Genomic DNA, 16,579 nt, shown 5'->3' with positions numbered 1-16,579 from the left:
ACTTTAATTATTTATTGTGTAATTTATTATTTTTCTTGTGGAAGGGGCACACATCCCCTCTGTCCCCCAGACAGGGACGAGCGTCCGCGGGCTCCGCGGCGGCCGCAGTCCGGCCAGCGGGGTGAGCGCGGCACGGACCGCCCGCCTCCGGCCCTCGGCTCCGGGCGGCTGGGTGCCGGCCGGGCGGCGGGGGCTGCTCGCGGCGGCGGGGGGGTGGGTGGGGAGGGCGGGCGGCCCGGCGGCCTCCTCTTCCACGGTCCCCCCAACCAGCACCCCCCCGCCCTCCCCGGTGTCTGTGTTTCTCTCTCTGGTCGGAGGCGGCGGTAATGGCGGATGGTGGGTTGTGGCGCCGGCGGCGGCTGCTGTGAGGGACGATGAGTTCCTCCTTCGTGCCGAACGGGGCCAGCCTGGAAGATTGTCACTGTAACCTCTTCTGCCTGGTGAGTGCCGGGGCCGCGGGCGGGGACCGCGGCGAGCAGGGCGGTGGGGGAGGGGGCCGCGAGGTGCGCCCTTGGGCCGTGGGGGAGGGGTCCAGGTCTGATCCAGATGCTGGAGTCCCCGGGCTAGGCCCAGCCGGAGCCGGCGCTGCGACTGAGCTCCGCACCCGCCTCGGGAGACGCGTTCGTTCACCCGCGGTCCTGGGCTCTGTTTTAGGAGAGTTGGCTTTTTTTCTTGTTTCTGACTTTTTCCCCCTCACCACCGTGGTCTTGTTTTCAGCTTGGGCTCCTTATCTGGCAGGACACTAACATTTCCCTCTGTTTAACTGTTGCTTTTCTCATTGACCATGTATCCCTTCACACTTTACATTATTGCCCATTCTCCCACTGTTTTTATGCCTCACTCTGGTGATTTGTTTCCCCCAATAAACAGGACCCCGGAACTTAGGTACTAAAAATCTCTTTTCGTTTTGCATTTTTTGTATGAGTCGAACTAACAGAATGTTAGTTTCTTCCTTGGGCGACTACAGACCTCTGTAAAAACCAGTAGATGCCATTTCATACGTTTTCTCTTTAAACTTTGAAAACAGTTTGCCATTTTGACAATTTCTAGCCATCTTGCTTTTATTAAAACATTATGTTTGTGTGAGAGTTGAACGTACTAAGAGAGAAGGTTCTATGGTTTTGCAGTAAATATTTTTGTCTTTTGCTTGCATGTTTAGAATGTTTTGGGCAGCCTGCTCCAGGTTTTATTGAAAAGTGTGGGGAAGGTGACAATTGTGTAGGTTGGCCCATGTCTGGGAGCGTCCAACCGTTTAAGACTTTAAAAACAGTATCAGTTGTTGCAAATACTTAGCCCTCAATTGGACGGTAGCTTAGCTTCAGCAATGATTTAAAGTTTCAGTGACTTCCTTTTTTCATCTTCCCTGCGCTTTGAGAAATATTAAGAGTATACGATAAGGGAATTGAGTGGGCGGAGCAGAACTAGTTGGCAAGTGTAAACTGCCAGTCATGTATCAGCAGTTTCATTTCTGGCACCTATACTTTGCACCTTTAAGTTAAAGAATTACTGAATTCCCTCTTGAATTTCTTTCAGGATGTTAAGTTAAGATCTTTAATGTCCTTTCCCCTATAAAATGTTTTCTTGTCCAGTGTCCATTAATCAGCATCTCTTCAGATGTAATAAGACAGCAGGTTTTACATTTCTATCTTCTCCAACTCAGTCTATTTTTGGTGCTTTTAGGATCAGGTTCTTTGAAGATAGACTAGCACATATCTGACAGTTCTTTGTGAGCAGCTATTTGACTTTTCCTAAAAGGGATATGTGAAGAAGTAACAAGAATTTTTTGTTATAGTTCAGACTTCTATAAACATGGAATGATGATGAGTCTTTAAAAATTAATTTTCTGTTACAAGTTTGACATTAAGGACAAATGTGACCAGTTAGAACAGAACTTAGGATAGATAGGAAATGTTTACTCAGTGTGCAGTATTAAAGTACATATTTATATTTAACTTTATTACGTTTCTTTTATTTCTCCTTGGAACACCCATTAATTGACTTGCTATTCAGTGATCTGTCATTGTTAATTTTTTCACTGTTTTTGTTCAGAATTATTAAGCATTTTTTTGATCAACCTGCTTTCAATATTTTAAGTATATCTTGAAAAATTTTAATCCTTGTGAAATAAGGGACTTTTAATAGTGAGTACTTTTGACTTTGCAGTAATAAAAAAAAAAATCATGCTTTCTTTTCTTCAGGCTGACTTGACGGGAATTAAATGGAAAAGATATGTATGGCAAGGCCCAACTTCTGCCCCTATTCTGTTTCCGGTGACAGAGGAAGACCCCATTTTGAGCAGTTTTAGTCGCTGCCTTAAGGCAGATGTACTTGGTGTTTGGCGGAGAGATCAAAGACCTGGAAGAAGAGAATTATGGATATTTTGGTGGGGTGAAGACCCTAATTTTGCTGACCTTATTCACCATGACTTATCAGGTGAAAGCAACTTAACCATTTCTAGCTAATGAATAGCAATGTATCCTTTACTCCAAAATTGTCTTTATTAAGATTTTTTGGTGGAACACTTAGGTATGAAGCCAGATACAAATTCAGCTTCATAGTCTATTTCATTGTGGTTATTTTATTTTACTTAAATTATCCATATTATGGCAGGCTTTTTCAATCTTCAGTAACTTGATTCTTTCATCACCTAGCTTCCTCATGAATTTGTCATAGACAGGCCTAAGGAAGACATTATATTAACCTAAGAAAAATGGAATCAGGGAGCATAAAGTTCCTAACAAAGTTGTAATACTTTTGAAGCCAGTTTAACTAAACTTGGAGTCAGTTTTGCCACTGCTCTCCTGTATATACGAATATGAATATGCTGGCAGTTGTAGCAGTATCTAGAAATGTGTTGTAACTTTCCCACGTTTTTTCAAAGCATATGGTTATTTTGTTATTGTTATTTGTGGTTATTTTATTATCATGTGAAGACATGTTAATTTTGTTATTCTTGGGAAGTGATTCTTTTATTTTAGATACCTTCCAACGAAGACTATCATTAATATGAGAAGAGCGCCAACTTATTTAGCTTTTGTAGGACATTAGGGGGCATACTCGAAAAAGTTATACAGAAATAATTTTATTATGAGCAAATCAATAAGATTTCTTCCATCTTATTTTTTTGATTTAGGACCAAATGTTATTTTAGTATATGTGCTGCCGAAGTGAGCACCCAAATGTTATTTTAGAAAGAGAAACTGTAGCTCTTCATGAAATTACTGAAGCTTGTGTTTATTTTGGTGTAAGAGTCAGTGAGTCTTTGAGGATAAGAATATAAGTGATAAGTTGTTTCCTGCAAGATACCAAAGACTTCAGCAAGATGTTTGATAATTATTCATAACAGGTAAATTTAGGATTTTTAGGTAACTAAAAAAAGTGTTATTTAAAGTTGAAGTACTCTGAAGTTTCTATTGTCTATTTAACCTGTAGGACCTGTCTTATTTTTGGATGTAATGTAGTCCAGGTGACTCTGGAACAGGCACTTTAATAAGACCAAGTTTTGTGCAGGAGTGTATGTTTACATGTGTTACATTTGTTTTGATGGTTGCTTTTCACCTAATGAACAAACCCTTCAGTGTTAAAACTTATTTTTGAGAGTGGTTACAATTCTTTTATGATAAATGCTTTCCAGCTTTCCTAATAAGATCCCTACTGGAGAGTCTAGCCCTTAATTCTAAGTGTGTAATGTATTTCTAAATATGTAAAATGATGGTATATATGCATATGTATGGTACATGCATATATCTCACGATATAAAATTCCTTTATGCTATCAGCAAGATGATGTTTTGTAATTGTCATGCCAAAAGCTAAGCCTGCCAACTTCCTTTTTCTTTCGTTGACTTGGGTATGCTTGAATTATTTTAATCTTTATTTTTAGGTGGTCATAAAAACCACCATGTCAAAATGTTTGAAGACTGTTTTAATGTTGATTATCTAAACTATAGATAAACTGTAATTGTTGATAAACTATAATACTCTCTTGGGGGTTTCAGTCTTCTTAATAAAGTTGGCAGAGCATCTGAACAGACCATTACTCCCCCCACACCCCCACCCCCGATTTCCAATACATTTTTTAGAATCAGGTAATTTAAACACATGTGTAGTATTTAGTTTTACCATAGTGGGACTACTGTTTTGAAAGTTAAAAGCCTATTATATGTGAGCTGTTTTGATGTATTAAAAAATTACGTAGGTTTTTTTTCTTCTAAGTTTCATGTTCTGAGCCAAATGTTTTCTTCTGAGACTGGGTTACGATTTAAAACATTTCTTCTCTAGTTTAATTTTTTAGCATAATTTAAAAAAATGGTAATACCTGTACTTTAAAATATTGATCTTGAATGTAAATGAAAGTAATTTTGGAATATTAGGTTTTAATTGTCAGATTTTGCTGAAAGCCATTGAGTGGTAAATAACTTTAAAAAAATTATCAGAGTGAAAGCAATTGAAATAGTAAACCAAAATATATTAGGAGTAGTATGTAATCATATTTACTGTTCCAAAGCCTGTCCCTGTTTTAAACAGTTGTGTAGTCAGTGGTATTTATATAATGTTCTAGCTTTTTTTAAACCCGTCATTTACTTTAGAATGTTGTTACTTAAATCAGACATCTTAAAGAATAATAAGGTCTTTTCAGATGGAGCATATTTGTCTCACCCTTTTCTTTTCTCCAGGGACACCGTCTGCCTCCCTTTTGGGGTAATTAGTCTGCCTCTGTCTCTCTAGCTAACCCCTTTTTCATTTCTTCCATCTGTGGCACTCTATTCCCTTCTTTTAAGCTCCCTTGAGAAGAGAGCAGCTGGACAGTAGGGGTGGCATCAGCTGTAGGAGGCAATCCTGAGTTCCAAGTGGAGGTGTAGCACTGAGGAAAAAAGGGGAACCGGAAGGACCCAGGTGGTAACTAAAAAGCTGGTTAATTTAGTTTGAGCCTGCTCTTCACAGGCAGTGTCTTTCTGTTTGGTTTAGCACCTACCACATCTTGTTACTGAAATGTTTGTAATTATGGTGGTAATATTGCCCTTGTCGGGAAAAGAGGGAAGGCATTTCTTTTTGCAAAGATTAGAATTCTGTTTTTCTTACTAACTGAAATATTCAGTAATAAAAGTACAGAATTGCCTTTTCTTAAGCCCTTTATCTAGCTAAGCCTTTGTATCATCCATAGTGTATTTTTTATTTTAAAACAGTTTTAGATTCACATAAAAGTTTCAAAGATAGTATAAAGTTCCTGTGTAACCCTCACCCACTTTGTTTTGATAACATCTTACATTAGAAGTGGTACTTTTTTCACAGCTGAAGAACCAATATATTGATACATTAGTATTAATTGAAGTTCATACTTTATTTGGAATTCCTTTATTTTTACCAAACATCCTTTCTTTTATTTTTTTATTCTATGATCTCATCCTGGATGCCACATTTCACTTAATTGTCATGTCTCCTTAGTCTGTTCTCGACTGGGATAGTTTCTCAGACTTTCCTTGTTTTTGATAATCTTGATAGTTCTGAATAGTCTGGTCAGTTTCCATAGTGCATTTTAAATTTCTGCCTGTCTCTCTTACATCACATAGCACATGTTTGGGTCACTTTCCTTTCAAGTTTAGCTGATGTATAGAAGAAATAGAATTTAAACTTGTTTTATTGCTAATTGGTAAAAATCTGTTACAGCAAACCAAATCTGATTTCATACATAACTTTAAACACTCAGTTACTTTGTAACAGTAGTCAGTACTGTTTAGTAAGACCTGTTTTAATACTTTAATACTTTGCAATACTGTTTGCAAGACCTGATGATTTTGGGGTCAGGATTTGTGCTAACTAGTGTTGGCTTAACTATAACATTCCAGAAAAATGTTTGTTCAAAATATTCCTTGAATCCTCAAAGCCAAACACTTTCTTTTTAAAACTTTTTGCTTTGCTCTCTCTAAGAGAATGGGTAGTTGAATACATATAGGTATGTTTTGATAGAAAAAGGATTAGGGAACAAAACTCCTCTCTGATTACAGTCTTTTAAATTTTATTTATTTTTTTAAATTTAAACTTTGTAGCAGACCTTGTTTTAGTGCTTATATAATAGAAGTGTAAAATTGGTGGTGGGAAAATTTTAGCTTAATCCCTCTGGTGAAAAGTCAGTCTCTATTAGTGGATAGGATTGATTGATTATTTTAAGTGTACTGATAGTTTGCTTCAAAGCAAGATTCTCTCATTATTATTAGTGTGTCCTTGAAGGAGAAATGTTTTCTGGGTATTTTTATTCTGTGCCTTAATCTTTTTGGAATTTTTTTGCTGTCATCATTGGCTTTAGTCTTTCCTTTAAAACAAAAATAAAAACAAAATCTATCCTCTCCTGACGTTTGCATCTCAAAAAAAAAAATCATAGTAAGCTAGAATGTGATGAGACTCTTTGAGAAAACTGATACCTTAAGAACTAAAAAAACAGACTAAGTCAGAGCTAAAAATATTTGTTATTTTTCCTGGCTCTTGTGGTCTATATACGGGATTTTAGCAACATGTCCAAATACTTTTATTATGCCGCAGTTTCATCATCATACTATCAAACTAAATGGGCCATTAGTCTTAGAATTTAATTTTGGATACTCTTATTGAAGGATATTAATTATAGTGGAATTGAACCTTAAATGGCAGCTTTAACACGGTTGACAAATAGATAAACAGCAGCAAAGTATAGGAATCTAGTGTCAACCTGAAAAATTGTTTTGTGCCCCAGGTAGCCTGAAGAGAGTTAATTCATTTCTATCTTCTGTACCATAATTTACTTGAGACTCAACGTTTTATATTGGCTAATCTAGAGGCAACTTTGCTATGTTTCTTCCATGTACTGTCCATTTTGAGCAAGAAAGTGTGTCTTAATCCTTCAAATCAAGGATAACCATAAACGTAATAGGCTGTTTTTAAACCAAAGTTAGTTTTTCAGGTTTTGCCATTGATCATTGATGCTGCCAGTTTAAAGCTCTTAGTCATATTTGTTGAATGAATGGCTTATGGATGGGCAATTGTTCACGACAAACAGCAAACTAGAAATGTAAACATTTTGCTTATTCTTTCAGGAATATATACGGTATTTTCTACCATGATAATTTTTGACCCATTCATTATTCATTACTGTATGTTGCATTTTAATAGCTTGGCAGAATTATTTAGGAAATGATTCCTTCTCTTCCAGCTTATCACTGTGGAGATATTGAAAGATGTCAGTTTTGAGAAATATGTTGAGTACGAGTACTAGGTATATCAGCTTTTTTGTTTTTGATTTTTTTTTTCATCTTTGATGACTTTGGCATCACTATAGTCTATATCCTCAGAAAAAAAATATTAACGATAATCAAATTGGGCATTTGAACTTCTACATTGTTCAAATAAATAGTTTGTAAAACATTTTTAAGTAGTGGTGATTAAAAGTTTTAATGCTAATAGTAATAGAAAAGTACTGAAAACACAGAATTGAAACTATTTTCTCTAGGGATACAGACACACTAGAGGAGGAAGACATTTATTTAAATACATTAGGCAGATTTTTTCTATTAGACTTTGGTTGATTAAGTTCAAAAGAGCTAGGTAAAGATTTGCCATGTGTTCTCTCTCTCCTCTAATATAAAGCTGGCGTTGAGATTCAAAGATTTGTTTTAATTAGTGTAAGAGGTGCGTATCACTATATTTTGGTTGTTCCATTTCACTTTTCAATCTCTGAATACAACATGTAGAGAAGTACTTTTAGTATTATAGCATCAGGACATGAGAAACTTGGCTTAGGCTTCTCATTTCTGAGAGGACCCCCCCCCCCACCTCCCCGCAAAAAAAACCGAAAAACAAAAAACCTTCAGGCTTTTCATTGAGCATTATTAGAACTTTATTGTCATTATTTCCTCAGCAACGTAAAATGCACTTACATTACTTTAGTGTAATGTTTGCTTAGTTACTTGCCATATGGGTAAAGACATTTGTTGAAATTCAGAGATTTGTTGGTCTGTTTTTCTTTGTTTTATGCATAGCTGTCATTTAGCATTAATGAGAATTTTGGGCATTTGGGGATATAATGTAACGTGAGGATTAAGGACACCTGAGTTTCTCTAGATAAAATTTAGAGCAACGAGGAAGAAGTGCTTGACTAATTTCTAAACTATATTTAGTTTTTTAAAATTATTTAATTGTAGGTTTAACTGAAATAGATTTTCAAAATAAATAAAACCATAAAGTTTTCAGAATTTTATTTGAAAATGTATATAAATTATATTACAGCCTTTACTATGCCAAATATTTTTTTATTTACTTTTTTTGGGAAGAAGGCAAACTAAGTGTCAAGTTTTAAGTGAATAAATTTCTGATACTTGTAGTTTATAGTAACTGTACAACTTTGATTTGTAATGGTAACTCTGTCTCGGATCTTTAAATCCTAGAAGTAGTTAGAAAAAAGATTTTGGTAAAGGCTACTTGTGTGGAACAAATATTACAACCATTGTGCTTCTTAGAAGGTAAAGATTTTTGAGGTAAAAGGCAATGAAAATAAAGTATACTAAATAGATTATCAAGAAGTGAAGAATTGGGAAATATTTTCAGCGTACTTAATTCTCTTGGAATTAAGAACGTATATTTTTAGTAATCATAAGTCACATAATTTGAGGTAAAACTCTTAATGTAACTATTTAATTTCGAAATGATAGAACCTGATTAAACTGAAAGCGGATTGAGATTCATTTTTTTTCTCTTAGCAACTCACATATATGCTTGTGATTAGACATTTAAATAAGTAAAGCAATGTCACTATGTGCCCTTTCCCTTTTCTCTTAGTCTGCTGTTTTCTCTAATGTGAAAGAAACTCATGGAGTTAAGGCTTTAAATAGATGTAGATAAAGATATCTATAATAGAATTGGAAGAAGTTTTTCTATTTAATATTAATGCTAAATATTAATGATTTAAAAATTATTCTAACTCTTCAAGGATTGTCATTTTGTAAAGCTTACCTCATTTTTTTAAAGCTTACCTTTTTAGAAGAAACACTTGTTTTGAAAGACTTGACTATATTTTAGGAAACACTTTAAAGAACAACATAAAATCAACATTAACCTTTGTGGTGGCACAAATTTCTATTGCAGTTTAAAGTTCTCTGTCATTATGCTTTTTAGTTAATGTTTATTCAACCCATTTGTTGTGCAAGTTATGAATATAAACCATGTGTCACTCTTACTACATGTCTGGTCTTTTAATCAAGAGCATCATAATTTATTGTTTTTCTGTGGGTATATTTTTAGTGTTGAATTAAGAAAGGTTTTGTTTATTATTAAATGGAAAGATGATGCATATTTATAAATGTTTGTAAAGATATATAGGCTATAGAAGGATACTAAATCATATTTGACATGACAATTTAAAATACAATAAAATTTAAAATACTGAAGTAGTAGCTGTCATTTGTAGCAGGATTGATTGGATGCTTTGTTAAAGATAACGTGTTTCCCCAAAAATAAGGCCGGGTTTTATATTAATTTGTGCTCCAAGGGACGCATTAGGGCTTATGTTCAGGGGATGTCATCCTGAAAAATCATGTTAGGGCTTATTTTCCGGTTAGGTCTTATTTTCGGGGAAACACGGTATGAAATGGATAAAGAGTGACAAAATTATTTTTCTGAACTACATCCAGACTTACCTCAAAATGACTGTTAATATTTTTTTGGTAATTTAACTTGGAGTGATTAATAGATTTGCTGCCAAAATAGAAGCTGTATAGTTAGTGAAGAAAGCTATATCTTTATATCAGAGGCGCCATTTAAAATGTAAGTCTTTAAATTTTTAAATTTCTCCCCCAAGTAAAAGATCCTATACTGAATAGTAATCATAGGACTCATTTGGTTGAAATGAGACCTAAGGTGGCTGATAATGTACTACTTATTAGCCTCTGAGCCAAAGGCTTCCTTTTTATTCATCACTTATTTTTATAGTTGAGTAGTGGATTAGAATGCTGATGGACATAAAATGTTTTGAATTTAATTATTAACTGGCTAGTATTTTTGGCAGGCTGAATGACTGGAGAAATTAAGACAAAGTAACAAGTGAGCCAGCTTAGAAATGGGCATCTTAGGTATAGAGTGTGTTTAATATTTCTCAGGTTATTCAAATGTCCTTTTTGATACAGAAACCAAATCGGTATGTTTGTAATACAGCATTACCTTTTTGTACGGTGGGAAAGTAATTTTCAGGTAATTTAATAAAATACATGGCACTTAGGCCTTTTATTCCTCATGGAGTAATTTTGAAACCGGATATTTTAATGTCTAGAGATATATTGAAGCGATTGTAGCTCAATATGCTGAGGTGAAGTAGGGCTTATGTGTTTAGTTTAAACTGTAACACTTTTTACTGTATTTATAGTGCCACTACTTTACTTTCTGTCTCATTCATTTCTCTTGTAGAAGAGGAAGATGGAGTGTGGGAGAATGGACTTTCTTATGAATGCCGTACTCTGCTTTTCAAAGCAGTTCATAATCTGTTGGAACGGTGTTTAATGAACCGAAACTTTGTACGTATTGGCAAGTGGTTTGTAAAGCCTTATGAAAAAGATGAAAAACCTATAAATAAAAGGTAAGCTATCTTATTTAAACTCTTAACTTGATATTTCTTTAGGGTTGTTAATTTTTATGACCTTACAGAAAATATGGACTAAAACATGCTAATATCTTCCAGACTTACTTAGGAGGTTAACTTTGACAAAGTACTATATTCAATATTTTTGATGACTTCGCCCTTTCTTTTATACATTTTAAGGATTTTCTTGCAGTGGAAATAGGCTACCTGTCAATACAGTGGCCTAAGTTTTGTTTGGGGATGATAGAAGAAAATATGGGATGAAAGCAGAGGCTTATGCATTGAAGTATACCTTTTTGGTACCACTGAAAATATGTTCTTAGTACTAGTGGGAATATATTCACGGCACTCTGTTAAAATCATGTGATAGTAATACTTGTTAAAGAGAGTGGTCTGTAGTTAACATTTTGGGTTGAGTTAACTACCTTTACATTCCCAAACCTCTCATTTTGCTTTTAAAGTGATTTAAGTCTGTGTTTTTCTCTATAAGATATGTTTACTCTTGGTGTGTTTATAATTTTCTTGAACTTTGATTTAAGCCAATTTGTGACACTATTTGTAGAGTAGTTGTAGATGGAGGCACAGAAGACTTTAAGGTACCTTCTTATCCCCTGCAGTTAAAAGCTTTTCGTTACTACAATTCTTTGTGATATAAATAATGTAAGGCACAATATTTTAGAAGGCTCAGTCCCAAGCAATTGAATTTAATGAGGTTTCAAGAGAGGTGAAACAGTGGCAAGTAAGATGGGATGTGGAAAAAGAGAAAATGAAGGAAATTTGTTTTCCCCAAAATATGTGAAAATGTGAAGTAAACATTTGGTTGTTATTGTAATCATCGTTGAGATGCTATCTTTTATGTCATATGTGTACATCTTTTTTCATGTGCACGTGGAGTTTTTTCAAATTTCCCTTTTTAGTTTTAGTAGAATGGATGAATAAGTAAGCCTGGACAAATCAAGATTCTTTCCTCTTTGAAAATTAAAGCAAACCTTTATTGTCAACAAAATAATTGTACAAGTTGGGAACGCATTCACTTGCAAATAACAGAATACCGAACTCTCTGGCTTATGTAGGGATTGACTTTTCTCAATAGTAAGGACTCTTGAGGTAGTCCAATAACTGGTGCATCTGTTCTATAATATAATGTCATCAAGAACTCAGATTCCCTGGAGTTTTCTGTTCTGTCATCTTTAGCCTTTGGCTTTGATTCTTCTGGTCCCAGTAGGTATTGTACCTCCAAACGTCACTCACAGTGGATTCCTGGTAGGAGAAGGAAGAGAAGAAGTGAGAGGGGTAGGGGTAACCCTTGATTAGAAAATAGATTCTTTCTGGAACCTTCAGCTGACAGATCATTGGCTATATTAAGAGAAACAAATATTTTTTTGTGTTGCCAATGTTGCCACTCTGAACAAAATAAGGCTTTTGGTTAGTAAGAAGAAATGGAAAATAAATATTAAGTAGGCAATTAGTAGGGGAAATAGATATCAGTAGGCAATTGGCAATATTTCATATACATTTATGTAGTTTTAAGAAGTTATGCAGGGGCAGCCAGATGGCTCAGTTGGTTAGAGCGCGAGCTCTCAACAACAAGTTTGCCTGTTCAATTCCCACATGGAATGGTGGGCTGCGCCCGCTGCAACTAAGATTGAAAACGGCGACTGGGCTTGTAGCTGAGCTGCGCCCTCCACAACTAGACTGAAGGACAGTGACTTGGAGCTGATGGGCCCTGGAGAAGCACACTGTTCCCCAATATTCCCCAATAAAATTTATTTATTTAAAAAAAAAAGTTGACCATATTACCAGGATTTAAAATGAAAAGGTGCAGCCTGAGCCCCATCTACTAGATGTGCTTCTCAGAGGCAATCCTTTTTAAGTCTTCTAACTAATTCTTTTAATTTACCTATTTAGAATTTTAGAAGCAATTAACATGCTTATTCTGGAGTTTTCAGTTATTCAGGATTACTCTGTTGGCTTTCTGTTGATGGTTTAGGTGTTTTACTGGCCCCCACCCCCAACAGACACTTCTCACTTGGACATTGACAGAGTTGTATACACTCTTCTCCCTTCTCTCTTTCTTTATCTTGCCAATATAGTTACAAGATTTGATAAAAACAATATCTGTTGTTTATATTATTATGGTTATATAAATATGTGCTGAGCTGTATAGAGTATTAAGATTACATTCAATGTCCTCCACATCTTTTTGTTTTCCCCAGTGTTAATAATGATGATATCTTTTTCCACTTAATTATCTATATTAGGGGTTGGTAAACTACCACTCCACAGGGCAAACGTAGCCTGCCACCTGCTTTATAAATAAAATTGTGTTGTAACACAGCCATGCTCACTCATTAATGGTTTATTTTATGCCTGCTTTCACACTACAGCAGAGTTATATAATTGTGACAGCGACAGATGACCCACAAAGCCTAAAATACTTAGCCTAAAATATTCTCTGGCTCTTTACAGATAAAAAGTTTGCTGAGCCCTGATCTGTGTACTTCTGATAATCCACTCCTAGACCGTCCACCAGAAGTAGAAATCTTCCCTCCTTACCTTTAAGGAGTTTATGTAATCTATTATAGTTTCTTTTTTTCTCTCTCCTGTTAACATTCCTACTTGGGCCCTTCATTCTATTCCAGTTTGGACTGGTGGTTTTATAGGTGTGTTACACAGCAGTCGTCTTGGGAATTTACTTTGCCTTTCTGTCTATGTTGGATCCCTTATTTTCTACACCTCATTTTTTTTTTTTTTTTTAGGCCTTACTGTTTTGGTAGTGCCCATCCACCAGTAGTTTCCTGAGAAGAGAGTACATAAAAAATAATATTTTTGAGACCCTGAATGTCTGAATTACCTTCTTTTCTACTCTTAAGAGTTCTGAGCACTAAAATGCTGACTGTGAGTTCTGTGTAATGAGTAGCCATAAAGTTTCAGGCTTTACTAGGGTGATTGGTCAGAGACCTGGCCATTTTTATTGGGTGCCTGTTGCCCAACTGTCAATGTGTCTTCCCCCATTCCTGCCCCTTTAAGTTAGTCAGTTTTCCCAGAGGAGTCCTTCAGTGTCCTGACTAGAGAGTATAAGCTTTGCCGCCAATGTTTAGGGAGCCTGTTAGGGAAAGGGCGCTATACTTGTATACTTACAATTGGGGAATACTGTATAGGATTTAGATTTTCACTTAATCCCTCTTTTAAATACATCGCCTCAGCCTTATCTAGTAGTGCTGAGTGCTTGAGTCCCTCTGTTTCATCCAATTCAGACATTGAGAAACCCAGTAAGTTTTCCACTGATCAGGAATAATGTAAAGAGCCTGTCTACAGGATGGGTAAGTGGATCCAGTAGTCTAGCTTAATCATTTGAACTTTCATTCGTTCTGTTTTTAGTTACACTGTACATCTATCTTCAGAGATACACTGTGGTCTTCAATTTCTAAGCCTTTCTGGGATTCAGTGATTTGATTCAGTTTATGTCTTGGCATCCTCCCCTTCGTGTTTACTAAGTCAGTTATTGTTTTTGCCTTTGCTTGCTAGCTTTCCAAATTTTATGGCCATCTCTTGCCTTCTGCTGTCACTTCTACCATTGTTTTTGTCCTCTCGTTATCCTTTACTGTATGGAAGGGATTTCACAAAGAAGTAGAGGTAAATGAATGTGTTCAATCAGCCATGTAAGATACCGAAAGTATCTTTATTAAACTCTCTCGATGGGCTATTATTAATAGAAAATACAACTTTTCATTATTGGAGAGTTCCATGAATTCAGTAGATTACTTATTTACCTATGTAATTGAGCACTAGTGTTTTTCCATGGGCTGACCCATTTAGCATGGGAGCTAAAATTGAAATTGTGTTTTCATAGTGGAGTGGTACCAGAAATAGTGTGTGCTCTTTTGAATTACTCTTGAAGCATAGTTGTACGAAAGTGATTTTATACAGGAAAGGTAAATGCTAGTCCTCAAATCTTTTTCACAGGAACTTCCTTGCCACCTCCCCTCCCTTTAGGAAAGCAAATAGAAAAAAATCAAGGTGATAAGTCTCTCAGCTTCTTTTAATTATGATTTGGGACTACTTACTTTACCATTGAATTCAGTGGAATGATACTGTGAAGCTAGAACAAGATTGAATTATAAATTAATGCATTTCTAGCCCATTATGAAGCTAATTAACTAAGGAGCATCTCATATACTGTTTTTGTTTACTGATCAATTCACTTTTTGTTAAACTTGTATAAACATTCTTAGAAAGAATTAACACAGTTGTCAAGGAAGAAAATTTGTACTGTGAAACTGGTTTGGTTTGAGCAAAGGAGAAAATAAAATTCCTGACCTTTTCTTATTTTTCTTCCTTTTTCCCCCCTTAAATATTGACTCATCTTCTAATAATCTGGACTTCCATGTAGTTAATTGTCTGATTAACTGTAACAGTCTTCAGGGACTGAAAGAGAAGATACAGATTTACTGTAAAGAACCCCTACTATCAGGGTAATTAACCACTGGAACAAACTTAACAAGAACTTTAAAAGAATTACCAGTCTAGATACTTGGTTAAAAGAAGGACCACTTTTTTTGTCTTGAACAGTTTAGGTGTGTTCCTACACTACAAACTACTGCTTGCTAGTGAAACTTGTAATAAATACCAGTGACTTACTGTAGGTTTTAAATAGTCTCTTAGTAAAAGATGTTACAAACTTATGATGCTTGAGAGCACATTTGAATAAGTTTACTTTGAAAAAGAACTTTCATAAGTTTGTGTGTGCTTAAGCTTTTTGTCATGTTGAATCTATTATAGGAATTTTTTAAAGACAGCTAGTCCAATATCTTACAGTGTGTATTGACATAGGTCTGCTAAGTGCCAATTGAGATTGCATAGGAAGGTAATAAGTCAATAGGGAACATGTCTGATTTTAAAGTATATATTTTAAAGTATATATTAAAATCAGACATGTTCCCTATTGACTTATTACCTTCCCATAAAATCTCAATTGGCACTTAGCAGACCTCCTATGTCAATACACACTGTAAGATATGTACTTTTAAATGCAGATGTAGCCATATAATTAATTTCTATGGAAAAAAATATATTGCTTAGTTGATAAATCTACTTGGAGATTTTTTCTCTGCTGTGTAAGTTAGTTATCTTTAACCTTAATTTTAAAAGGTAATATAAGATATATATATACACACAGGATAGAATAAAGAAATTCTTGCTGAATATACCGCATAAAGGTAATAGGATCAAATGTCTGGTTCTGTATATTCTCAGCCCTTATTTTGAGTCCTGGAATTAAGTATTAGCAAAGAACCTGGTCCACAGAGAGAGAGAGAAAGATCTGGTCTAGTGGGATGAAGCAGGCAAAGAAGTTTACAGGAAGGAGAGGAGTACATTCCTAAGTATTTGTATGGAATTAGTCGTAACTAGAATATTAATGCAAAGTAGGGAAATTTAATTTTTTTCTTTTAAAGAAGTTTTAAAATTATACTGTTCAATGTAGTAACCACCAACCACTTGTGGCTATTGAAGTTTCAATTATGTAATTGAAAGAATAAAGTTCAAAATTGAGTTTCTTAGTTGTACAACCATACTTCAGGTGCTCCTATGTCTATCTAGTATTGAGTAATATAGATGTAGAATATTTCCATTATTGCAGAAAGTTCTTTTGGATGGTGTTGCTTACACCAGAGTCTTTATACTTATAATTAAAACAATATTTTGGGAGCTTCACTAAAGAAGTTGGTCAAGGTTAATTTTGTTTTTAAGGCAATACATGAAAGATTATATTTTAAATTTCATCCATAAAGCTGTGTTTATCTTCTACCACACATGTGACTTTTCTATAGTCCTTTTTCTTTAACATTTTAATTAAATATAAGTACCATAAGATTCATGTTTCTTCTGGAGATATATCAGGCATTTTATGTAGCTTTATGATGTCCTTTGGTTGGGTTCCTCAGCACCTCTTAAAATCTGAACTACTAGGGAAGCCTAAGAG

General features: G+C 35.1%; 1 protein-coding gene across 1 annotated transcript in view; it reads left to right on the top strand.

The window, feature by feature from the left end:
* The first annotated feature begins 249 nt into the window (after positions 1–249).
* The window catches only part of MED13 (mediator complex subunit 13), a 93,094-nt gene continuing 76,764 nt past the window's right edge, over positions 250–16,579 (top strand). The window contains exons 1-3 of the mRNA XM_033089520.1: positions 250–440; positions 2,199–2,433; positions 10,425–10,593. Of these exons, the coding sequence (XP_032945411.1) occupies positions 375–440; positions 2,199–2,433; positions 10,425–10,593 (470 nt within the window). The 5' untranslated portion in view covers positions 250–374. The remainder of the gene's footprint in view (positions 441–2,198; positions 2,434–10,424; positions 10,594–16,579) is intronic.

Source organism: Rhinolophus ferrumequinum, chromosome 21, assembly GCF_004115265.2.
Source record: "Rhinolophus ferrumequinum isolate MPI-CBG mRhiFer1 chromosome 21, mRhiFer1_v1.p, whole genome shotgun sequence".
In the NCBI taxonomy this organism is placed as follows: Eukaryota; Metazoa; Chordata; class Mammalia; order Chiroptera; family Rhinolophidae; genus Rhinolophus; species Rhinolophus ferrumequinum.
This window is presented reverse-complemented; position numbering and strand designations above follow the sequence as displayed.